Raw genomic sequence first — 27,471 nt, 5'->3', positions numbered from 1 at the left:
CTTCTGTTTTTCCCAGCAGTATTGACTTCTCTAGTGAATCAGTCTCAGTAGCTTGTAGCATCTATTGGTATTTAGTGGAATATGGATAAACAATTAGACATTTGACTTCATCGTTTGCTTCATCAAGTTTTATTATGGCCAAAGACCAATATAAAAGTAAAACAAACATCATAAAACAATTATTAAGATAGGGACATTCAAATTTAAAACACTAATCAGGAATTAGTTTCCAGATCTAAATAAAATATTCATTATTCATTCATTATTCATTATTATTTGTTATAATATAAGGCTAAATATTATAAGAATACAAATCATAATATTAATATAGAATAAAGCATATTAATTAAAATTGCTAAAACTCATCCCGAGAATTTAAAAGTAAACAAGGAGAGCCAAAGAGAACTTAATTTCGAGAGTCATTTACCCGGATCCTCCTAGATAAAATTGCAATTACACAAAATTTAGCAACTTTCTCTGTAATAAATTGTTGATGATCTCCAAGTAGATATTCCAAACGCTTATCCTCACTTCTACCAGTTATAAGGTCTAGGATAGGTTTAATTATTTGATTTCTGGAATCATGGTAGTAAGAGCAACGTAGTAGGACATGGGCAATAGTTTCTACCTCGTCCTCACCGCAGGGACATTTCCTGTCACAATATGGGATTTTATTATATCTGCCATCAAGGAGCATTGATGGCAGTATATTCATTCTTGCGAGGGAAAATGCTCTGCGGTGACTGGGAATGGTGAGATTGGACAAATATGGCATTGGGGATAAAAAACTTGGGTTATGTCTATGTTTCCTGACTTGCATTAGGTGGTGTTGGTAATCAATATCTTTAATTCTTTGTGAGATATTCATCTTGGCTTTTAAATAGCCCATTTCTTGGATCGCAGGGATAGAAAAGCCCAGATTCTGAATTTTATCTATTATCAACTTCTCCCAAGGAGATTGAAAATTATCTTGAAGAATTTGGGGAGAAAGCCCAGTGGGATCAAATTTCAATTTCAGCCAAGTGGAAATTCTCAAAGTCCAGATCTTAGATTCTATAGTTGGTAATCCAGCCTCGAGTCTAAGAATAAAGCTAGGAATACACTTAGGGACTGCAAATATAGTCCTCAAAAAAGAATTTTGTAACGATTCCAAAGCAGAAAAGTTCTCATGGGTGGTGACTTGTATTCCATAGAGTAGTTGAGAAATTACTTTAGCAGTGAATACTTTAATTGCTGGAATAATAAGCTGTCCCCCTTTATTGAAAAAATATGATAACAGGGCTTTCAGCATTTTTTTAGCATTCGAGATCGTTGCCTTGATCTGCATTTGCCATGATCCAGTAGATTGGAATGTTAAGCCTAGATACATGACAGTATTTATTTGTTCAATTGAGTGACCCTTAATTTGCCAACGATGTTTCAGTCTTTTTTTGGTAAATATTAAAACCTTAGTTTTCTCGTAGTTAATTGTCAGCAATTCGTTTGAGCAAAATGTAGTCAAAGCTGTTAAGAGTCTTCTAAGGCCAACCACAGATCTTGCCAACAGAACTATATCGTCAGCGTATAAAAGTATGGACCTGGGACTGCCAGCCAGTATCGGTGCATGAGCAGAGATAGTGGCCAAGGAATCTACTATACTATTAATATATAGGTTAAATAGTAAAGGGGCTAAAACACATCCCTGCTTAACCCCTTTAAATGTAGGGATAGGGTTAGATAAATGGCCCTTGTTATTGCATCTAACCCGTAGGGATGTGTCCAAGTATAGTCCTCGGATCAATAGAAGCAGTCTTTTATCAATGTCCAGGGCACTTAATTTCTCCCAGAGTCTTTCACGAGAGATGGAATCAAACACTGATCTAAGGTCAATAAAAGCTGTGTACATCATGGTATAAGGCTTAGTCGAATATTTAGATATTAAATGGTGAAGAATTAAGGCCTGATCAATGGTTGAACGTCCAGGCCTAAAGCCTGCTTGTTCCTGGGCCAATAGGTTCTTTTGCTCTACCCATGCATTCAATTTTCCATACAAAAGGGTCGCGTAAAGTTTGCTAATTATATTCAAAAGACTTATCGGTCTGTAATTGGCTGGATCGGTATGAGTACCTTTTTTATATATCGGGATAATTATTGCAAGGCCCCACTCTTTAGGGATTTTCATTGAGCGGTTAATATAAGAAAACAGAGCAGCTAATAAAGGGGCCCACCATTCTGGGTTTAATTTGAACACTTCCGCTGGGATATTATCACTACCGGGAGCTTTCCTCAGCTTAAGTTTGGCGATTAATTCGAGGACCTCCGGTATAGTAACAGGGGCCCATTCAGGAATTTCATCTTCCGAGAAATGTATTACAGCACCACTATCAGTGTTCTTTTGGTATAATCTGGTAAAATGATTCTCCCAGACAGCTGGGGGGATATGGCAATCTAAGTTGGATAAGGGTTTTGGCCAGTTATACGAGACAAGTCTCCAGAATAAGGTAGAATTTTTTAACTTGGAGGCATGTAGTAGGCGTAGCCAGGATTTATTCAATTCTGTTTTCTTTTTATTTTTAAGCAAATTCTTATATTGTTTCCTTGCCATACAGTAGGTTAATAAATGTTCAGGTGATCTATTTACTTTATAAGTTTTATAAGTTAACACTAATTGTTTTTTATTGTCACGACATTCTTGGTCGAACCATGATTTTGATTTTTTTTGAAGATTTTTCCTATTACAGTTAGAAGTTGTTAAAAAGGATTTTTGGAAGGAAGCGATTAGTTCTTGAAAGTAGGATGATGGGTCGTCAGGATAAGATATTGTAGTGATGGATTCTCTTATCATTAAAATAGCTGGAGAATTTAACCATACATTTAATTCATTCTCTAATTTGGGTATCCATCTCAGCCTTCCCGGACGAATGTCTACCTCCTTTTTAGTAAAAGTCTGGTGGTTCAATAATAAAGATGTTGAGCAACAATTAAGAACAGTGTTTAAGGGTCGGTGGTCACTCTCCGGGCGATCTTCCACTTTGACATTTGACTATCAATATATTTGATGCTAACTTCTACCCAAGAGTGCTTTGTTATGTGTTTGTCACATTGATAGTAAACTTGAATATCTTTCAGAAGCGATGCAAGATCAGCTTACTTGAGCAAGCATTTTGTGTCAGGAGATGGGCAAGAAAGGTTTTAAGGAATCTTTTGCTACTTTCTAAATGTTTATTTGCCCTCTTCAGCAACAGAACAAGTTTTTTTTGTTTTTAAATGGGGCTGGGTTGTAATGTAATGAACTTCCAGGTCAGTGAACAAATCAAGTATCTGCACTCTAATCAAAAAAATAATTATATCTCTTGTTTTAAGTGTTTGTGAACTGCTTGTTAAATAAGTAAAATTACACTAGTATCAATGGATGCTTCCTTCAAAAAGGGTGACTTTTGTCCCTGTGTTGCTTGGGGGGGGGAAAGAAACGTAAATGCCCCCCTTCCCATTTCCAGTGGCTATTCATTTTTCTCTATGGCTGCTATTTACATAAAAAAGCAATTACAGTCACATCAAGTTTGTCCGTGAGTACGAGGTCTAGTTTCAAAAGCATTTTTTACCCTGACTAAAGGGGTGCTAATTACTACCAACTGGACAGCAGTCTTCTAGTTACGATTGTTGAGTAGTTAACTCTAACTTGCTACTTGTTCTAAATCAAAATATTAATTCATGGATGGTTATATTTTCATTATATAGCTTCTTCCGTATGCTGAAGATGCACCTCTTTACCCTGGCCTTTGACACCTGAGATATGTGTTTTCAGGACCTATCCTATTCCAGTGACCCTGATTTGTTTTAATTATTTTCAGTATTGAATTTTAAATTGTGACCTGCCCTGGGACTTCCTGGTGAAGGGTGGGTAACAAAACAAATGAAATTAATCATCATCATTGAAAATACAGCTTTATAAAACATTTAGTCCCAAATAAATCTGAATCAGCAATGCATGCAAAGAATCAGGTCATGTAAAGAATAGGCCCGCTGTTTTGTCAATAGTTGTCACTTTTGATAAAAGTATACATTTGAAACATCTTTTCAGTCATAAAAATACAGCTTAAGATTGTTCAAGAAAATTCACAAATTGTCTTATTGAGGCATTACTTCTAGGCATATTTTTTCTCACACTCTACAAATTTTCTTTAGTACTAAAGCATTTGTCAGAATCTATTTATACAGATAACCAGTCCTTAAGAGGAAATCCAGAAGTAGGGACTTGGTCTTCTGATAAAGACCAAGGAAATCAGTCTTAAACTTCTGAAAATGCTAGAAGTCAAGAATTATTTTGCAGAATGCCTTTTTACCAAGACACACACACTAACTGACAGTTTGAAATGATGACTTGGAGTCCAGGAGATGAAACAAAAAGAGCAAGGGTGGGGTAGGAAGATCAGCAAATACAAGTACTGACTCTTTTATAGTGCTGCATAATGACCAGGTGGAGTGGTCCCTGCAAGCAACTGTTCTGGAAAGAGAGGAATTAATTGTGTTCCACGTGAGCCAGTGGACTGGACCTTTAGGCAGCTGAGGATATGATGGCTGTTGTACTTGTTGCTGATGCTAATTATGTGATTATTCTATTACACTACAACTTGACTATTAGTGCAATAAAATGTATTGACAGTAACCACTTCCGTATTCTTCATGGACTTGGTGCAGATCCCCAATTGGGTATGTGCCAGTCTGAGTATCTTTAGAGCCTTGTAGAGGTTTCATAGGATTGACCTTTCCATATGTTTTCAGTAGTGGAGCAAATGTTTTTCTTATTAGTTCTCTTCTGACCACTGCAACAGCAATATCTCTGAGTCTGTCTTGAGCTGTGTTATTTTCTTGTGCTTTTTCTTATTTTACTTTCTAAACACTGATGAGGAAGGCACAAATTTCTGTAGGGAACATGTTTCTTGTTGTGGTTTAGGTGCTTGGGGTGCAGTGGGGCCTCTTTACTCCTACAATAGCTGTAGTTACAAAGTCCCTGTGTCAGTCACAACCATTCTTTGATTTGTCTAGTTGATCAATATAACATAACTGTGGTTACTGCCAAAAATATATGAAGAAAGCATTAAAGCAGGGGTCACCAGCGTGACAGCCGTGGGTGTAATTTGTCTGCCAGTATCTTCCCACAAAAGGTCTCAATAAATATATCATCGGACATCCACAATACAAAAGATACTGTTTTGTCTTCCTGCTCATTTCCTTTTTGTGTTGGCTTAGCCTCTCCTACATTGAACACACACCCTTAAACATGGTCACATTACATGGATATCAGGACTAGACACTCCCTCCCATCCATTCTGAAAGGGGAAAGGTGCAAGGAACCTCTCTCTGTGAGTAAGTACAGTGGTTGCTGACACATTCATGGGGTGACTTGTGAGGGTAGTGGTGGCATGCCCACACCATTTTGTGTTCCTTGCTGTTTTAGATGTGGCAACCATCTTGTATTATGCCACACTCCTATGGCACTTTCTCAAAATTCCAAATGTGATCCAGAAAGGTTGGCAATCTCTGGCATAAAAAACTATTTTTCCAGACTTTGGGAGTGAACCTTACAACTTAGAAAAAAATTAACATCCATGAATGAGTAAGTTCAGTAATGCTGTTTTTATTCAACACTCATTGCTATAGGCAGTTGATGAATATGTGATATGTAGAGTGGTATGGGATAGATCTGTGTGTACGTATACCCAATATTCCTCTCATACACTGTCAAATGGAGATTGTGTGTGTTCATAAACTGTATGTAATAGTTACCATGGATATTCAAACTGGAACTGCTGATGGTAGAGGCACTAAGCACTACATGCATATTGCATCAACACTCTATATTTCTGTAAAAGCAAGTCTGCAATTGCTAGGATGCATGAGATTGCATCTCTATTCAAATGTGGTGCATTGCAGTCTCTGTGTACTAGACATTCTCCATTTCTGATGCTGGTTACACCTCACCGTGCTACACCATACCTCTTGCTTGGTAGGAGAGACACTGCCTCCCCAGATTTGAGCTCCTATGCCATATACTTCTAACTGATTTTAAGATGGTACCTTTAAATTGTTGTAACCCACCCTGGGACCACTTGGTGGATAAGAAATTTGAATTTAACGAAGAATACATAAAATATTAGGATATAAATGGGCATTGCATCTCCAAGCTGACAATGTAGGTTAATTTGTTCAAAGGCCTCTGCTCAAGGCTACTAATTGCATGAAGAGATGTAATTGCAGATTTACATGTAATACTAGGATTCATGAATACATACCTAAAGCTAGTATATAGCAGTGTCAGTGAGTGAAATAATAGAAATGCTGATACTGTGTTTTGATGTAGTTTTCATTGGCAGCTTATGTCATCAATTCACTAATAGGCAAAAAACCTTGCCATTTAAGAATGTACCTATAGCCCATTGCTATTTCTATCAAACTTTTAAAAGCAGGGAAATTGGGCAGCTATAGCGAATGCACCAGGGGAGCAGGAGACCTGAACTCCTCTCTGAGATATTGGACTGCCCTACAAATTGGTCAAAATGCAAACCCAATTTGGGTTGGTCTTTCACAGTCCAATCCACTTGCTGTGTAGCTTGGAAGAATTTTGTAACATGTGCCTCTGAGCACATGGTGAGTGGTGGCAACACCTGCCATCTCCAAAGAGAGAATTGTATTTTTGTATGTTTGTTGGTGTTCTTCTTACTTTGCTTCTTTCCTGTCTTACTAATGTTTCTACAGAGAATCTAAACTAGAAAATTTTATTTTCCTCATTATTCATCCCAGAAATCCGTGTCAAATTTATTTTTATTAATTTCAAAGCCTTTTTATTGGTCAGTGTCATATGATTGTGAAGACAGCCTTTTGTGTTTCAAATTGGAGGTTATGTTCTATTTCTATTTTGGGTGCATTAGCAGTGGAATCTGAAACTGTAGGTTGATGTAAAATCAGACTGACTACAATATGTTGCTCCTTCAGCAGTGACTCTAGCTGTTGGGAAAAAGAGGATGCATGTTTTCAGCCTCCTATGTTTAAACCACTTCATTTAAGGCAAGGTGGGCACGGTCAATTAAAAACATACAGCACACCTAGAATTTTGCTAGAATATATTTCACCTCCCACTGTTTTATCTTGTGCAAATTGACACACTTCTGAGGTCCACTGGAGACTATTCTGCAGAAGTCAGTGCCGTTATTATGTTGGAGTTTTTTTAGTGTAAATTTTGCAAAGTGCTGCTGTACTTCACATATTTGCAGAAATAGAAACAAAAGAAAATGATTTCCTATAGGAAACTTCACTAAAATTGCAAAGGAAATCAGACATATTCAAAGTGACCATCTGAACTTTATCAACTATCTTAATAATGTTGCTTCCTCCCTGCTAAAACAAGATCAGCACAGCACATGTCTTTCTATTTTTTGGGCTGATTGCAGGTGTTGCCACCACTCACCATATGCTCAGAGGCACATGTTACCAAATTCTTCCAAGCTACACAGGAAGTGGATTGGACTGTGAAAGACCAACCCAAATGGTGTCTGCATTTTGACCAATTTGTAGGGCAGTCCAATATCTCAGAGAGGAGTTCAGGTCTCCTGCTCACCTGGTGCATTCGCTATAGCTGCCCAATTTCCCTGCTTTTTAAAGTTTGATAGAAATAGCAATGGGCTATAGGTACATTCTTAAACCGCAAGGTTTTTTGCCTATTAGTGACTTTCCCTGCTTTTTAATCCGGGAGGTAAGAGATGGGATCCTGTGCAAGTTAGCACCAGCAGTAACAGAAATAGTTCAGCAGTGTATTTTAAATGTTATATTACCATCAAGAATGCCTTTACTTTTACAAGAGGGTCATGGCTTAGTGGCAGAGAACATGCTTTGCATGCAAAAGTCCCCACATTCAATACCCAGCATCTCCAATTAGTGCTGGGAGAGATCCTTATCTGAAACCTTGTCAGTCAGTACTGAGCTAGGGGCGTCTATTGTTATAGGAGAAGGCATTAAAAAGGATCTTATTCTCAACCGAGCAGCAAAAAAAAGGAAGGGCATGGCTGTGACTATCATGAAGAGACCCTGCACTTTTTAATTTGCTACTGCACTACTGGTCACAAACAGAAAAACCACGTGGCCACCTCATTAGTGTAATATGGTATTACACTAACTGCAAATGTAAGATGCCCCTGCAAATGTTTGATGAAGACCTTCTGTTCTCTGCAAAAGATGAAGAGGAAAATGCCTCTTCCCTATACAGCAAAGGCTTTCACAAAAGTGAGAGGCAGTAGGCAACACAGCACTAATTTCAGATGGGGGCTTCAACACAGGACTAATTTTAGATAGTGAGTGAGTGAAAGAGATTTAAGATTAAACAACCAAGAGCTAAATTCAAGATTAAAGTGTTAAAAACAAAGAGTCGCATCAACTCTCAAAATAACTACAGCAATGTTATGAGCACAGGTCAAACAGCCACACACACTTCAAACAAAAAGTATTTGAGCGTTTGTCATTTATAAACCCATTTAAGGATTTATACCACCAGCATCAACCCAAACACAAGAAGCCTCTATTTTTCTCCCATGAGTGGGAAAGCAATGATCCCTCCACCCATTGCCGCCCAGGGCTCCTTCTGGGAGGAATGGTGGGATATAAATTTAATAAATTAAAAAAATAAATGCTGCTGCTACAGTCAATTTAAAAGTTCTTTTCAAAAAAGAAAAAGAAAAAACACAAAACCAAGAGACTGAACAACACTGGACTACACTTCAGGGTTGTCATACACAACTCCCTCTCAGCCCCCCCCCAATATCTGTACAGCCACACTAGGCTACTTTGCAGGGCTGATGTAACCTATGCTTTCTCAAGCACTATATCCACCCCTCCCCACTGCTGCACTATGAATGTACTAATGAAGAATTTATTTTCATTTGCTTTAGCAGGGTAATCTAGTAATCTATGTAATTTTACATACATGGGGGCGTGGGAAAGTTAAAAAATTAAATTAAACCTGAGTTATACACAGCATGAGAAACACAAAACCTTAATGTGTTCTAACACCCAATTACTTGTCTTTTTCATAGTCTATGGTATGCGTAAAGCTCTCCTCCAGCACCACATTTCAATTGAGTTGATTTTTCTTTTATCCCCCTCTTTCACTGTCCAACTTTCACATCCATACATAGAGATCGGGAATACCATGGTCTGAATGATCCTCACTTTGGTGTTCAGTGACACATCTTTGCATTTGAGGACCTTTTCTAGTTCTCTCACAGCTGCCCTCCCCAGTCCTAGCCTTCTTCTGATTTCTTGACTATTGTCTCCATTTTGGTTAATGACCGTGCCAAGGTATTGATAATCCTTGACAAGTTCAATGTCCTCATTGTCAGTTTTAAAGTTACATAACTCTTGTGTTGTCATTACTTTAGTCTTTTTGATGTTCCGCTGTAGTCCTGCTTTTGTGCTTTCCTCTTTAACTTTCATCAGCATTCATTTCAAATCATTACTGGTTTCTGCTAAGAGTATGGTATCATCTACAATCTTAAATTATTGATGTTTCTCCCTCCAGTTTTCACATCTCCTTAATCTTGGTCCAATCCCACTTTCTGTATGATATGTTCTAAGTACAGATTAAACAAATAGGATGATAAAATACACCCCTGTCTCACATCCTTTCCGATGGGGAACCAGTCGGTTTCTCCATATTCTGTCTTTACAGTAGCCTCTTGTCCAAAGTATAGGTTGTGCATCAGGACAATCGGATGTTGTGGCATCCCCATTTCTTTTAAAGCATTCCATAGTTTTTAATGATCTACACAGTCAAAGTCTTTGCTGTAATCTATAACGCACAGGGTGATTTTCTTCTGAAATTCCTTGCTCCGTTCCATTATCCAACGTATGTTTGCAGTATGATCTCTGGTCCCTCTTCCCTTTCTAAATCCAGCTTGGACGTTTGGCATTTCTCGCTCCATATATGGTAAGAGCCTTTGTTGTAGAATCTTGAGCATTACTTTACTTGCATGGGATATTAAGGCATATTAATGTTTGACTGCATTCTCTGGGATCCCCTTCCTTTGGAAGTGAGATATATATTGAACGCTTCCAGTCTGTGGGCCATTGTTTAGTTTTCCATATTGCTTGACAAATTTGTGTCAAGATTTGGACAGATACAGTCTCAGTAGCTTGTAGCAACTCTGTTGGTATGCCATCTATTCCTGGTGATTCGTTTCTTCCAAGAATTTTAAGAGCAGCTTTCACCTCACATTCTAAAATTTCTGGTTCTGCATCATATGGTTCCTCCATGAATGAATCTGTCATCCTTGCATCTCTTTTATAGAGTTCTTCAGTATATTGCTTCCATCTTCCTTTTATTTCATCTCTGTCAGAATCAGAATCATGTTATTGAATTTGACTAAAAGACGTCACAACCCAAAATAATATATAAGTATACAGAAACAAGGTACAAGCAAAATCAATTTAACGAGTCCCCTGTGCAGTCCACTGCGATTGCATTCAAGGTATTTGCCTAAATATGTTTTGCTGCCTTAGCAAACAGGGCTGTTTTATGTGTAACATATGGGTTGCAATCTGACAGTACCAACAAACTTTCACATAAGGGGTCTCGCCCTGTAAAGCTGTCAAAATCTGACCCAGGAATCTCTCTCTGGGGGTCTGATATAGGTGGCAAAATTGTAGGTAGTGAGGGATATCCTCTACCTCTCCCCCACCACAGATACAGAGCCGTAGGTTTCTTGGAATTCGCCTATATCTTCCATCCAAAACGGCCGAGGGCATGGTTTGAAAACGTAGTTCTGTAAATGCAACTCTCACGGAGGAGAAAGTGAGCATTTGTAAGTATTGGGCTGTTTCGTGGTTTGATTTCAACCAACCATACCAATGGGAGAAATTTGATAATTTAATTAGGTCTAGATCCTGTTTGTTATCCAGCCTGTATAACCAGTCTCTCAGTTTATTTTTAAATAATCTTGGTCAGTCAGTGTGTTCCCCTGTTGATTATTCAACATCCCTACTCTTGGTTTAAATTTCCCTTTCATTTCTCTAATCTTTTGGAATAGGGCTCTTGTTCTTCCCTTTTTGTTGTCCTTTTCTATTTCTATACAGCAACTATTGTAATAGTTTTCTTTGTCCCTACGTACTAGTCGTTGTATAGTTGCATTTAGGGTTCTGACCATATTTCTGTCTCGTTTTGCTTTTGCTTTCCTTCTCTCTTTAACCATTTTAAGAGTTTCTCCAGTCATCCATTGAGGTCTTTCTCTCTTTTTAACTAGAGGTATTGTCTTTTTGCATTCTTCCGTGATCTTCAGTCCATAGTTCTTCTGGTTCTCTGTCATCTAAGTTTAAAGCCTCAAACTTGTTCCTTATTTGATCTTTATATTCTTCTAGGATGTTATTTAAATTGTATTTTGGCATTATGAGTGCTTTGTTCTTCTTCTTTAGCTTTACTCTGATTTTCGATACGATCAGTTCATGATCTGCACCGCAGTCTGCTCCTGGTCTTGTTTTTGCAGAAAGTATGGAACTTCTCCATCTTCTGCTACCAATTATATAATAAATTTGATTCCTATATTGACCATCTGATGATGTCCACGTGTACAGGTGTCTTTTTGGTTGCTCAAAAAATGTGTTGGAAGAAACAAATTATTGGCTTCACATAATTCAGTAAGTCTTTCTCCTGCTTCATTTCTGTCTCCTAAGCCCCATTTCCCCACAATTCCTAGTTCTTCTCTGTTCCCTACTTTTGCATTCCAGTCCCCCATGATTATCATCATATCTTGTTTTGGTGTGTGATCAATTTCCTCCTGAACTTCTGCGTAAAATCTCTCCAATTCTTCTTATGCTTTTGACATTGGAGCGTAGACTTGGATGATGGTTATGTTAATAGGTTTCCCATTTAATCTCATTGATATCACTCGCTCAGACCTTGAGTTGTAGCTCCTAATTGCTTTTGCTACATCACTTCTCACTATTAAAGCAACCCTGTTTCTTCTTGATTTCTCATTTCCTGCATAAAATATTTTGTAGTTGCCTGATTGAAGATGTTCCATTCCAGTCCATTTTAGTTCACTCACGCCAAGTATTGTTATGTTGATACGCTCCATTTCTTGCTTGACAATTTCTAACTTTCCCTGGTTCATGCTTCTCACATTCCATGTTCCTATTGTGTGCATCGTACAACTCTGGACTCTCCTTTCGCATCTGTGCGCATCAGCCTCTGGGCTTCTTTTTGGCTTTGACCCAGCTGCGTCATTAGTCACAGCACTACTCGTACTTGTCCTTTGTTCTTCCCCAGTAGCTCTGTGAGTGCCTTCTGACCTGGGAGTCTCATCTTCCAGCACTATCTCGTGTTGCTTATTGGATACTCTGTTCATAGGGTTTTCGTGGTAAGAGGTATTCAGAGGTGGTTTACCATTGCCTTCCTTCGAGTTTGGATGCATCTCAGTCTGGTGTCTCAGCTTTGACCATTCTGCCATGGGCGCCCCTGCTAGGAGTCTAGCCTCTTGGTCTAGACTCCTGACGGCATTGCTCTCAGCTTCTTCAAGACTCTCAACCCCCTCACCACATTAAGATGTGCATCCTAAAGGGGGACTTATATTCTACTTAGCCAATATATATACGACATTAAAACAGCATGGATACTACTCAAAATAGTGCAAGTTCTTACAGTTGATTGATGTATACATGATTGAATGTTTGAGAATCTTATAAACTCTATGTATACACACGTCATAGAATAACTTCTATATTTTGATGGATCTTTAGAATTAGCTCAATTGAAAAACGTACAATATGAAGTAACTGTGTTTGCCTAAAATATCTGCTACTGCTGTGTTTATAAAGAATGACTGAACTTGCCTTCTAGTGGAAGAGTAAAACTTACCTTGACTATTGTTGCTGTGTAATATATACTAGAGCTAACCAGGCAGCTTGTGGGATAATGCACCGCCTTGCCTGTGAATTTGCCATGTCTCCATAGGTTCCAGCCAATGTACAGTAATCACCATAGTGCCAGCAATATACACAAAGCTTTGCAGAACAGCACCATCAAATGACAGGTCCCTGTGCCAAGAACTGGTCTTAAAAGTATGGGCTTTGAACTGTGTGTACTGAATACAATACAACATCAGAGTATTGCAGACATGCAACTAAGTTTGCAAATCCTATCCATATGTTGTAAGTTATATTGTAATACTGTTAAATATTCAGGTAAACTGATCACGCAAATGTTATTGATCTTGTATGCTTCATGTAGTGGGCTATGAACTTAATTACACTCACACTGCTGGGCTTTCCTGTGACAACCTCATTTCTGCTGCAGTCCCTAAAAAGCCTCCCCTTAAGGTTGAGAGGTGTCAAACAGTGTGTGTAGGGATAGGCTGCAGCTGGGGTGCATCAATGGAAATTGGACAGCCCTACTCATGTGAGTTGAAGTGCTTTCTGATTGCACAAAGGTCTTAATTGGTCCATGCTGTTTTTTCTTAAATATTTCATTCATGTTCTCATGGCTATTGTAAGTACAACTTCCTTCTCGAAGTAGACCAGTTTGCAGTGCTACAAGTATCTGTTTACATAAATTGTATTATTGACAATAGCTGGCTACAAGAAACGTTAACTATTAACATGTATATTTAAACAAAGGCTCTTTCTTTGTGGCACTGTAACTTATTACACAAACATTTTTTAAATTACAAGCTTACAAATTCCAAAGCATGTCAAGATGTCATACAACAGCAAAAAAGAAAAAGTCACAGGAAGTCAAGTGACAATAAAATTATGGTAATTATTAGAACATGAAAAACTATACACGTAACCATAAGCAAATAGAATCATAGAACAGTAGAGTTGGAAGGGGCTTATAAGGCCATCAAGTCCAATCCCCTGCGCAATGCAGGAATCCAAATCAAAGCATTCCCGACAGGTGGCTGTCCAGCTGCCTCTTGAATGCCTCCATTGTCGGAGTGCCCATTACCTCTCTAGGTAATTGATTCCATTGTCGTATGGCTCTAACACAGTGATTCTCAAATGGTGCGCCGCGGCACACTGGTGCGCCGCCAGAGGGTGACTAGGTGTGCCGCGAATATTATGAAAGTATATTTTAAAAATGAGAAGAAACCTATTTGTATAGAGATTTATTATATCCATGAGAACGTGTTTGAGAACCACTGCTCTAACAGTTTCCTGATGTCCACTTGAAATCTGGCTTCCTGCAACTTGAGCCCATTATTCCGTGTCCTGCATTCTGGGACGATCGAGAAGAGATCTCGGCCCTCCTCTGTGTGACAACCTTTCATGTACTTGAAGAGTGCTATCATATCTCTCCTCAGTCTTCTCTTCTCCAGGCTAAACATGCCCAGTTCTTCCAGTCTCTCCTCATAGGGCTTTGTTTCCAGTCCCCTGATCATCTTTGTTGCCCTCCTCTGCCCAGTTTGTCTGCATCCTTCTTGAAGTGCAGAGACCAGAACTGGATGCAGTATTCAAGATGAGGCCTAACCAGTGCTGAATAGAGGGGAACTAATACTTCACGCGATTTGGAAACTATACTTCTGTTAATGCAGCCTAATATAGCATTTGCCTTTTTTGCAGCCACACCACACTGTTGACTCATATTCAGCTTGTGATCAACGACAATTCCAAGATCCTTCTCACATGTCGTATTGCTGAGCCAAGCATTCCCCATCTTATAACTGTGCATTTGGTTTCTTTTTCCTAAGTGTAGAACTTTGCATTTCTCCCTGTTGAATTTCATTCTGTTGTTTTCAGCCCAATGCTCCAGCCTATCAAGGTCTCTTTGAATTTTGTTTCTATCTTCCACGGTATTAGCTATGCCCCCCAATTTTGTATCATCTGCAAATTTGATAAGCATGCTCTGTGCCTCCTCATGCAAGTCGTTAATAAAAATGTTGAAGAGCACTGGGCCCAGGACCGAACCCTGTGGTACCCCACTCATTACTTCCGCCCAGTTTGAGAAGGAACCATTGATAAGCACTCTTTGAGTACGATTCTGTAGCCAGCTGTGGATTCACCTGATAGTTATTCCATCCAGCCCACATTTAGCTAGCTTGCTAATCAAAATACCATGGGGCACTTTGTCAAAAGCTTTGCTGAAGTCGAGGTATATTATGTCCACAGCATTCTCACAGTCAGGGAGTTTACCTAGTCAAAAAATAAGATAAGATTAGTTTGGTAAGATTGTTCTTCATAAATCTATGTTGGCTCCTAGTAATCACTGCATAGTTTTCAAGGTGCTTACAGATTGTCTGCTTTATAATCTGCTCCAGAGTTTTTCCAGGGATTGACGTTAGGTTGACTGGTCTGTAGTTCCCCGGTTCCTCCTTTTCCCCTTTTTTGAAGATAGGGACAACATTAGCTCTCCTCCAGTCATCCGGCATTTCACCAGTCCTCCATGATTTCGCAAAGATAATAGACTGCGTTTCTGAGAGTTCTTCAGCCAGTTCCTTTAATACTCTAGGATGCAGTTTATCGGGCCCTGCCAATTTGAACTCATTCAAAGTGATTACATATTCCTTGACCGTTTGTCTATCAATCTCAAGCTCCAATTCTGCCCCTTCATGTTTCCCAGGAGGGTCACAGATCCCTTTCTGGGAGAAGACTGAGCCAAAGTAGGAATGGAGGGCTTCTGCCTTTTCTTTGTCATCTGTTATCATTTTGCCAGCCTCATTGAGTAGCTGTGCCACCATTTCTTTTCTCTGTCTTTTACTATGGACATACCTGAAGAAACCTTTTTTGTTGCTTTTAGCATCTCTCGCTAACCTCAGCTCATTCTCAGCTTTAGCCTTCCTGACACCATCCCTGCAATTCCGTGATACCTGCCTGTACTCTTCCTTTGTGGCCTGGCCTTCTTTCCACTTCCTGTATGTGTCCTTTTTTGTTTTCAGGTCCTCTTTAAGCATTTTGTGAAGCCACATTGGCTTCTTCTGTTCCCCCCCTTTTTTCATTGTTGGAATTGCTTGCCATTGTGCTTTTAGAATTTCATTTTTTAGAAACTCCCACCCACCTTGGATTCCTTTTCTCATTAGGGTGGCTTGCCATGGAACCGTACATACAATTGTTCTGAGTTTATTAAAATCAGCTTTCCTGAAGTCCAGGGTACCTGTCAAGTCATAATTGTCCTCCTGTATTAAGAGTTCAAGTTGAAGTCTTTCAGGGCAATAATCCTAGGGTTCTCCAACGACAGGGCATCCCTAGTCAGTCTCTTTGCCACAATACTGGGTACAGGCTCTTAAGGCCAGCCCCTAGATGGAGAGGTCTCCTAGTGTGGTGGAGAGAAGAGTTATGGACTCCAGCAATGCCCCCCTCTTGATCCTCCAGTCTGTGCTTATGTTATTCTGAGTATCCAGGCGGGAAAAGCTGGGTAAAATCCACTTCTCCAAGATTGTCCATTCACATCAAATTGACTCCTTAATCCATTGTCAGATTATGAACCAACCTGGCATTAAATAACACAACAGTCAGATTTGAGGGTGTTTTAGTGGTAAAAGAAAGGGGAACCATTCACAAGCAGCTGGCATCCCATTTCTTATGATGGATTCCTCTTCCCCCTGGGCAGTACCTTTCTCAACCCAAGGTCATAGAGATAGAAAGGACATCGCTATTCCTACAAAGCCCAATACTTCTCGGAGAAATACTGAATACACACACTACATGCATCCAGCTGCTCAATAACAATCATACAGTAATACCATTGTGGCTTTTACCAATCAATGTCAAAGGACATCAGACTTGGAGACACCTACATCTCTCACCTGAGATATAAATCACTGTATCCTATTTCCCTTTAGGGAAAAGCACAGTTTCATGCTGAATTGGACTCTCACTCTAGGGGCAGGAACTATTTTCTCTCTCACCGCTCCAGGCCATCTCCATTCTCTCACCCTCAAAATGTTCCAGAGAAAATCACAATAATGCACCCCTAACAGGAAAACAAAACTATTTTAGTCATAAAATCATGTCATATGCATGATTAAAGGGAGAGGGAGCCATCACCCCCACCAGGGTCAGCCCTGTTTTCAGTGTGTCACCTGCCACCCTTGCAGGTCTGGTTTTTATTTTCCCCTTCCCAGGACCAATACAAGTTTGGGAAGTATTCTGGCTAGCTGCAGCCACTTAGTTTGATGGAACGCAGCCTCTGCAGGGCCTAGTCTTGATGTTACGTGTCTCTCAGATAGCCCAACAACAGCAACTCCCTGGTAGACAGCTGGCTCTGCAAGGGGGCTGATGTGTGGCTCAGTGCCTTGCCTCCTCTCCACTCCCCTTGTTTCAGCTGCCTCTACTCACTGCTTGCTGCTGTGCTTATGTATCTGAATTTTGTCCTGTATTCCATTGTTTTTCTGGAAATGCAGATGTCTAATTGCTCCCTTCCAATCTGAGGATGAATTATTAGCATTAATTTATGTTTGCCTTTTAATGAATGGCATGTCCAGTTAGTTGCTTCTAGTTCACATTTTCTATGCTTTTTCAAGGATAAATAATATATCTTTTCAGTCTGCTTCCAATGCAGACTGAAATTGGAGCATATTCCTTTGACAGCCGATCCTAGGATTGTATTCCCGGCCTTTGTAGTGATCTGATCTCGTCTTTGTGGGTCTTCCATTCATAGAGGCAGCGTATATCCCAATAGGTGGTTTTACTGGTGTTGAGACAGGATAGTTTTGCTTTGCTATCAGTACTGTATTCACATGGACCACTTATTCCATTGCCTGGAGGGATATGAACTTTATTGCTGTATTGGGTCAGATTACTTGGCTATAATCTGATAACGGGAGCAGTTTGCTGAGAGCTGCTATAATTAGATTAGTTTAGGATAAAAAGAAATGCATGCCTTCAGACAATGCTTGGTGACTTTTATCTCTTCCTTGGAGTTGTTCTTTGCAGTGTGACATGTACAAATGGTCTGTCCTTTCTCTTACCTTAGTAATCAGACCCCTAACCAATGCTCTCACATTACTGAATTACAAAATGATACATTGTAATCTCGTTCTGTATGATATTTTATTTTGGAACACTGAAACTCAAAATCAATTATTGTAAGGTGGCATTGGTTTATGTTGGGAAACATTTGTAAGAAATATAACAAACTGAAACATGTTGCTTGCATAAGTATTTAACCCCTGTGCTGTGGAAACTCCCAGTTTACACAGATGAAAGGAACTGCCCTATTGAGGACACAGTTACCTTACCATTGACCTCCACTTGTGAACCATTAAAGTTGCTGTCACACTGTCAGGATAAAACCCCCACTGTTGAAGGACCATTGGTCAGGCTGTGGATCTGAAGGAAAATGAAGATGAAAGAGCATTCTACAGAAGTGAGAGATAATGTAATACAAATGCATAGATTAGGAAAGGCGTACACAATAATATCCAAGTGTTTGGATATCCCAGGGAGCACAGTTGGATCAATAATCAGAAAATGGAAGCTGTATCACACCACCCAGGCACTGTCAAGAAAAAGGCCATCCCTCAAAACTTGGCGCTCAAACAAGGGGACTTGTGAGAGAAGCCACAGACAGGCCAACAATCACTTTGAAGGAGCTACAGAGTTCAGTGGTTGGGAGTGGAGTAATGGTGCTTCAGTCAACCATATCAAGAGTTCTGCATAACACTGGCCTGTACAGGAGGGTGGCAAGAAAGAAACCGTTACTCAAAAAGTACCATTTGAAAGCATGTCTGGAATTTGCCAAAAAGCATGAGAGTGCCCCAGCTGCGATGTAGGAAAAGGTTTTGTGGTCAGATGAGACCAAGATAGAGCTTTTTGGCCAAAACTCGAAGCGCTATGTGTGGCGCAAACCTAACACTGCCCATGCCTCAAGACACACCATCCCTACAGTGAAGTCTGGTAGTGGCAGCATCATGCTGTGAGGATGCTTCTTATCAGCAGGGAATGGGCATTTTGTTAAAATTAAAGGAAGAATAGATGGAGCAAAATACAGGAAAATACTGCAAGAGAACCTGCTTCAGTCGACTAAAAAACTGGAGCTTGGGAGGAAATTCACTTTTTAGCAGTACAATGATCCCAAGCACAAGGCCAAAGCAACATTGGAGTGGCTCAAAAACAAAAAGGTGAATGTCCTACAGTGGCCCAGTCGAAGCCCTGATCTCAATCCCATTGAGAATCTGTGGCGCTTTTCGAAAATTCTGGTCCACAAGTGATGTCCAACCAACCTGGAGCGAATCTGCCAAGACAATGGGCAAAATCCCTCTGACACTATATGCAAAGCTGGTACATGCCTACCCCAAAAGACTTAAAGCCATTATTGCAGTGAAAGGTGGCTCTACCAAATATCAATGTGTGTGGGTTGAATACTTACGCAAGCAACATGTTTCAGTTTTTTATGTGTCTTACAAACATTTCCCAACATAAAACCAATGTCACCTTTCAGTAATTGATTTTGAGTTTCAGTGTTTCAAAATAAAATATCATACAGAACGAAATTACAATGTACCATTTATAATTCAGTAATATGAGAGCATTGGTCAGGGGTCTGATTTTGCAAGGCGCTGCATATTTATCTTTTGGGTCAATAGCTTATCTTTATATGATTCCATTATCTGGAACCAATAGTAAATTGAGTCCTTCTACTCTAAAAAAATAATGGTTTATAAATGTGTAGAACTACCAATTAATAATGAGGTCATGATTCACTAGAAAAGACAGTAATGCTGGGAAAAACAAGGAAGTAGAAAAAGAGGAAGACCAAACAAGAGATGGATTGATTCCATAGAGGAAGCAACAGACCTGAACTTACAAGATCTGAACAGTGTGGTTCACAACAGATGCTCTTGGAGGTCGCTGATTCATAGGGGCATCATAAGTCATAATCGACTTGAAGGCATATAACAACAAACCAGCCAAGTTACCAGTGCTTTTAAATTACTAAGCAGTGGATAGTTTGTAAAGGCTTTTAAGTCCATCCTGCCTGCTTGGTGTCTAGGGAACCAGAATACATTGGGATGGGAACTGTCTCTCTCTCATTGTAGAAGGAAGGTGTGTTCCCTGTTCTGCCATGGTACACTGCTTCTCTTATCTTCAAGGAATATAAGTCTGGGAAAGGCATGTGGCAGCCACTATAAGACTATTGTGTATACATGGCTCTTACAGTCATGAACCTGTATTTCATATTCAGTTGTCTATTTAATACAATGCTGTTATAGATGTAATTTAAAATGAAATACTTCAGTTTAAAATGGAAAATTCACAAACTATTAAAGCTAAACAGCTTATAGCAAAACAATATACTCTACCAAAGTTTCTTCTGTTCACAAAAATAAATCCCCTTGCAGTGAGCAGCACAGATGCTTTCCTTTGCCAATCAACAGATTAACTTCAAATATATGCTGGTGTGGTTTGAATTAGCTGTGAGCAGGAAAGATGTTTAGATCACTAGTAGGAGGTTCACTGAAAATATCAATGCAGTGTGCTGGAGGAGTGAAAAGGAAAACTAAATAGGAGATACTGGAAAACGATTGAAGATAAAACTTTTCTTGTGTCTTTCTGTCCTTTATTTTTAAAAATGGAAATGGACTGCCTTCAAGTCAATCTTGACTTATGGCAACTGTATGAATAGGGTTTTCATGGTAAGCTGTATTCAGAGGGGGGGGGGGTTCACCATTGCCTTCCTCTGATGCTGAGAGGCAGTAATTGGCCCAAAGTCACCCAGTGAGTTTCATGGCTATGTGGGGATTTGAACCCTGGTCTCTCAGGTTGTAGTCCAACACCATAACCACTACACCACACCATACTCCTGATTCTGATCATTACTGGATACCACTATCATTACTGGATGTTTTGCTATATGCTTTTAAAGAAAGTGTTGCTGCCTTCACTGGGGAACACTTTTATAGCCCAGAACTTGGGGGCACTCTCTGTAGTTTTAAAAACCTTTGAGAAAAGGGTACTATTTCCTTTGGGATTCATTCCAGGTGCTCCCATGATGAGTAGATGAGATTAGGCAAGTATAAAGAGGGCCAGGATCTTCTGAAAACAGGACTCAGTTAACAAACCCAGTCATACATTTTGATCAAGATGCTTGGTAGTATAGCACTAATTTATTATTTATTATTTATTTAAAATATTTCTATCCCGCCCTTCAACCCTACAATAGGGCACTCAGGGTGGCTACAATAAAATTGCACACATATATAATAAAATACGCAGTAAAAACACAAACATTACAGTAAATTAGAATGCATAAAATACAATTAAAATACATAAAATGCATTATGCATACACATAGCCCAGGAAGTTAGAAGAAAACATAATATTGTTTCCATCTTATTCTTCAACTATGTTCCTATGGTATACAGCCAGTCAGCTTGCTTAGAAATGTACAGTACAGGCCATATCTTTCACAATGTGTTTGCAATTCCATGCTCTTTCAGAGAAATTAAGTAATACATAAAAAAATCATTCTCGTTGAGAAAAATTGAGATGCTATGGAAGGACTCCTTCTCTTCACTTAGGAAGATAATATTCAAAGGCAAGAAGACCTAGGTATCAGTCCCAAAGGTGTGCACCTTTTTCACCTTAATGCAGAGATACTTGAAGGCAGTGTAACATTTGCATGCATTGTTAATCCTTCCACTATGTCAGATGCCCTTATAATGCCAGGCAGAGTAAGGAAAAACATGATAGGTGTAATAGGAAGCTTCATGCTATTAACAGTTATAAAGCACTTAAATTCTCTATGTTCTGTGCAGATATTAAGATCCCCTTTCTGCAGGTTCACAATCTTATACAGTAGGGCCCTGCTTTGCGGCGCTCCGCTTTGCAGCGTTCCACCGATACAGCGGTTGTCAATTGCAGAAAGGCCCTGCTCCTACGGCGTTCATTCCACTTTTATGGCGTTTTTCGGGCGTCGGACACCATTTCAGACAATGTTAGTCAATGTGCTCTGCTTTACGGCGGATTTCTCTTTATGGCGGCAGTCCGGAACGGAACCTACCATATGAGCGGGGCCCTACTGTATGTATGAAACAAAGGGAAGGAAGAAAACAGCTGTACCTTCACTAGCTGATGGATGGGGCCAAGTTGAACTTCCCCTTGCTGTGATGCTCTTTCTGGGAGGTGAAATCTTCCAGTAGGCCTTAGTCTCCTGGTTAGCGGCAGAGTATGTCTCCCTTCAGCTCTGCAGTCCCAGAATAATTGTAAATTTGTAAAATGTATGGAAGGTGGATGTATCTCCTCATCTACTGTGTGCATCAGGACTATAATGATCTTGCATGTCTCTTGTCTCAGCTGTACATTAGCTCCTTGTCAGATTATTCAGGATAGTAAATACTATACACTCTAATTTCCCATCAGATTTATTAATAACACTGTGTGTGTTCATTCTGTCAGGATGACTGTCCAAATTTTGGTTGTAAGGTGTGTAAACTATTTACACTTCTAAGCACATCACACCACTAAATCCGGGTTGTTTGACAGTGGACTGTTAATAGGAAAAGTCTGTTGAGAAAAATTCTATCAATCACTCTAATTCAGGTTGTCTAACTTCTTAAAATTTTACACTGCTGCGCAGGCCATTGTCTTCATCATGTGCTACAGATGCTACGAAATAACTTTTACATCCTGTTTCATATTGGTTGGTTGGTTTGGAAATGTTTCATTTCAAGGATAATAATTTGTCTCATGTATGTGGGTTGTAGTTTAAGCATTATAGTAATATTTGGGTATCCTGCATCCTCTCTGCTGATGTTTCCACCCGTTTCTGGATGAATACTTCTTCAGAATGGAAGTGAAGAAAGAAATTCAATTATCTTTCTATTGAGATGGGTAATAATGAAATACAGTTGTGACTTTAGTTTTTGTGAAGTCGCCAAGCCTACTTGCTTCACATGCCCCATGGACAACTGTTTCATAAAAATGTTTCTGGTAGTACATGAGATTGAATTAGTGGTAGATGAAAGGTTCATCTGTAGTGTGGGGAATGGAGGATAGGAAGAAACTATGATGTGAATCCCGTCCCATTAATTAAAAGCTTTTCCGGTAGTTTATACTGGCACTCTTGGCCAATCAGTTTGTATGTGGCTTTATGCTACTATTATTTTTCTGAAACTTCCTGGTTCACCCACACATGATATTCAGTCATAGGGAAAGGAAGCACTTGTTGGAAAACTTGTTTAAGATATTTTAAGTGGCCTTTTAGAATCCTTCATCCATCATAATAAAATCACAATAAAAACAAAACCACATAAATATAGTAAAACATAAACATTAACAGCACTAAGAATAAAAACAAAATAGCAGCAAAACTATAGCAAGAAATAGCAATGACTCAGCAGAATTTCAGTACAATGAATAAAATAATTCAGCACTGGATAAACTAACAGCAGTAAAACATGCGTATCAAGAAAAAGCATTTTGGAACAAATAGGTCTTTAATGCCTATTTTGAACACTTGCAATGATGGAGCCATATGAACTGTCATTGGAATAAAGTTCCGTAAGCATGGGGCCATTGCCGGAAAGGCCCCGCTACATTAGTTGCTTGTATCCACCAACCAAATTACTCACAAATTGCTCTGAAGATGAACTTCAAGGTTAATATGGATGTAGGAAGATTTTCATGTACCCTGGTTCCAAACTATTTGGGTCTTTAAAAGTCAAACCCCACACTCAGAATCGGGCCCAGAAATGCATGGGAGCCAGTGCAATTAATACAACATTGGTGTTACATGCTTTGACCAGGATTGTTCTTTTCTTTACTGCTTCCTTTATGTTAAGATCATTTACAAATTATTTTAGGTTACTACAGCTTTGCAACTGAGATTTTATGGTAAGAAATATACAGAAACCATGTCTCAGTCTGGTTCTGCCTTTCTTAATGTGTCTTGTGTCTTACTGTATTGGTGTATTTTTATTTTACAGCATATGGAGAGGACCAAATGTGAACTGTGTTGACAGTACTGGATATACTCCATTGCACCATGCGGCTTTGAATGGTCACAAGTAAGCTACCCATACGTGAAACTTTGTAACTACCAAGTCACCCAAATTTTTAAAACTAACGTATGTAGAATTTCCCTATTTGATCCATGTGAACTCTGCCACATGTAGTAGACAGCAATTCACCAAGATTACACCTTCTTCAAGGCAAGCAGCAAACTATGCTATGTTGCTGTTAGTTTGTTTATCACTGCTGAGGCCTGGGTGTTGCTTACAGTCATCTTGAACATCGAAATTGAGGGGTGGGGGAATCAACGAAAGATCAGCCTACTGAACCCCAACAACATTAAGCCAAACAGTGGCCACTTATACCCCAAATTGACTCCATCCACTAAATGCTAGCCCACACCTCAACCTCTAAGATGCCCTGGCTTGAATTCTGAGTCCTAAAGGGAGAAGAGCATTCACAACTGTGAGGCAGCTCTAAGAAAATCTTTTTATACCCTCATACTGCTGCTGCTCTGTTCCATGTCAAATATCAAAGGGGTGTGTGTGTGTAGTAGGGAAGGGTGTCAGGGTTCAGTTACTTTTCCTGATAAACTTTATAGTGAAGTGAGAGGCTATTGTGAAGTCTAGAACCAATACATGTGCTTTATGTGTTTTACAAGTTTTCCTGAAATTTGAATTGTTAAAAATATACAGTAGGGCACCACTCATACGACGGGTTACGTTCCGGGCGCCCGCTGAAAAGCGGAACTCATTGAACAGAATGGTGCTTGACGCCCAAAAACCGCCGTAAAAGTGGAACAAGTGCCATATGAGTGGGGCTTTAATCTGTGTAGCAAGTCAATCTTTATTTTCAGTCAACCAACCACAAATACAAACATAGTATTAAGTATTAAAAATAAGACTACTTGGTAACAGAAGCTATGGCAGACAGCAAAGCAGTTCAGTGGAATAAATTGCCATTCACAATCTTACAGGGTCTGGTCAAAATGGCCAAGTTCAAAAATTTGGCCGCTTGCACAGTGGTTGCCTTATCAGAACCCTCAAGTAAAACAGTAAGAAGAAACTCAGAAGGGTGGCCTGGGAAAGCCAGCTTCTTAGGCCTTAAACTGAAAATGTGGATAAGTGATAATAACATCTTGGGGGAAGAGCAGATAGGATTCAAACCTGGATGCTCTACCCTTGACCATTGTTTGGTATTGGCCCACTTAGTGTATAAACACTCTAAACCAAGAGGGAGGTAAACTTTTCACAGCCTTTATAGACCTAAAATCTGCTTTCGATTCCATCTCGCGTGACCATCTGTGGAGTAAATTAGAACAGCTTTCTATTGAGAAAAGGCTACTGTTCCTGATCCGCATACTGTACCAAAATACATCTGTTCAGGTATGTTGTAGTTATCGAGGTCACTTCTCTAAGGAGATTACCTCCTCACATGGTGTCAGACAAGGGTGTGTCCTTGCCCCTATCCTATTTAACTTATATTTGGCTGATCTTCCCTCTGTTTGGGGAACAACACAATCCCATCCACGCAAGATTGGGCATATAAAGGTATTTATTCTGCTTTATGCAGATGATGCGGTTTTAATTTCCCAAACTCGGCTGGGCCTTAAGAGACTACTGAATGGCTTCGTGGGATACTGTAAAGAAAACTTCCTTACAATTAATTACTCCAGATCTAAAGTAGTAGTATTCTCTAAGAGAAAGGTCAGGTACCCTTGGGCTTTAGTCTAATTGCGTCTAATTGAGACTGCTGCATTAGCAAAGCGCCGTAAAGCGAAGCGCTGTAAAGAGGGGCCTTACTGTATATATATTCTTGGTTAAATATCAGTAAAGGCCCAATGATGATTTACCTCATTCCTTTACTTTAACAAAGTCGTGAAGCCCGTATTGGTATTTCTGTGCAAATTGTGTGAGATCTTCCTAATACATATGTATTCCATTGCTTGCTAGAACAGCTCCCCCAAGCTTTAGTTCATGGAAAATTTGAAAATCTAATCCAGTGTTTCTCAAGCCACTTTCTGAAATGTGTCATTCCATTTCTTAACCCCTCAGAACCTTTTAGAACCTTACCTAACTGGTTTTATAGCCCCACTACAGTGCTGCACCTTTTGGTTATTCCTGTGCCTTCTCCAGCACTGACAACTTTCACCGTTTTACTACTTCTGCAGTCTGGAAAAACTGGACTCACAGTTGTCACTTGCAACCCTGTGTTCTATAGCAATTCCAGTGTTGTCATACTTGAGGAATCACTGAGTGTTGACTATTTATGACCTGCTTACAGTTTATTTTATGCTCATAAATTCTGTACAAATAAAACTCAACATATACTAAAGCGGTGAAACAACAAACACCAGCCTTGATCTTTGTGTTCAAGCCACTCTTCATGTGTGAGCATAGCTAGCTTATGAGCATTCAGGAGTTCAGTTACTTGGATAAGCTCTAGCTCCACTTTACAGAGCAGTACAATAACCCTTGCCTGCTCACATGTGACTTGAATGAAAGGAATTCTTACAGCGCAGTTCCTAAACAACAAGCTCCACTGACTCTACCAAGAGTTACTTTCAGTAAGTGTACTTTGGACTGTAGTTTTATTTTTCCTAGATGAGACTAACAACAAGATTGCTTTCACTTTTGTGGTTCTAAGCAGCCATGTAGCTGAACAATTGAATTCACAAGTACTTTGAATGCTGAATATATGTTCTGTTTTTTCTTGACTCATGACTAGACTTGCTCTAAAGATCTCACAACATTGTTTCTTCTTCCTACAGGGATGTTGTGGAAGTTCTGTTGAGAAATGATGCGTTGACCAATGTGGCTGACTGCAAAGGCTGTTATCCTCTTCATTTGGCAGCTTGGAAGGGAGATGCCGAGATAGTGAAACTGCTGATACACCAGGGACCATCTCACACTAAAGTGAATGAGCAGGTCTGAATATATTTCTCATTTTCATGCTCTTAACAACCTAACAATATTAGGATTATTCCCCAGCAGATGGTGAATACAACACCTATGAAATTCAAGTTTATTTCAGACCTTTTGTTTGGAAAGGAGTTAGTATTTAAAATTTATCTCTATGCAGGAAAACAAACTCCTGTCTTGAAAGCTGCACTTCTGGCCAGCTACCTGATTAGAAACTGTAGAAGTAAGCAGTACATGAGCTGCAACATCTGCAGGATGAAAGGATGTTAACCATTGCTTTTCTTCCATTTGCTGGGTAATTTGAAACTTGGTGTAGTTTTTTTTTTTTACAATAATTTTTATTCAAATTTTCATAAAACAAACAAAACAAAATCAAAAACATAACAATAAAAATAAAAATAAAAAAATTAAAAAATTTGACTTCCGACTTGTCACAGATCAGCTATAAATATATAATATATATCAAACCTGTCCCTTAATACATACAAAATCACTTTTCTCCATAGTCTATCTTAATTAATCGTCAAATCCCATTATCATCATTTCATTTTTATCTTTCAACAAAAAGTCTAAGAGAGGCTTCCATTCCTTAAGAAATGTATCTGTCGATTTTTCTCTAAGTAAACATGTCAATTTATCCATC

General features: G+C 39.3%; 1 protein-coding gene across 8 annotated transcripts in view; it reads left to right on the top strand.

Moving 5' to 3' along the window:
- The window catches only part of ANKS1A (ankyrin repeat and sterile alpha motif domain containing 1A), a 212,749-nt gene that overhangs the window by 24,735 nt on the left and 160,543 nt on the right, over nucleotides 1-27,471 (top strand). For all 8 annotated transcript variants that reach the window (XM_061632334.1, XM_061632331.1, XM_061632330.1 and 5 more), the window contains 2 exons: nucleotides 23,883-23,963; nucleotides 26,678-26,834. In XM_061632334.1, coding sequence (XP_061488318.1) covers nucleotides 23,883-23,963; nucleotides 26,678-26,834 — 238 coding nt within the window. The remainder of the gene's footprint in view (nucleotides 1-23,882; nucleotides 23,964-26,677; nucleotides 26,835-27,471) is intronic.

The sequence above is a fragment of the Rhineura floridana genome, chromosome 6 (genome assembly GCF_030035675.1).
Source record: "Rhineura floridana isolate rRhiFlo1 chromosome 6, rRhiFlo1.hap2, whole genome shotgun sequence".
NCBI lineage: Eukaryota > Metazoa > Chordata > Lepidosauria > Squamata > Rhineuridae > Rhineura > Rhineura floridana.
The sequence above is the reverse complement of the archived record's forward strand: the minus strand, read 5'-3'. Positions and strand labels throughout refer to the sequence as shown.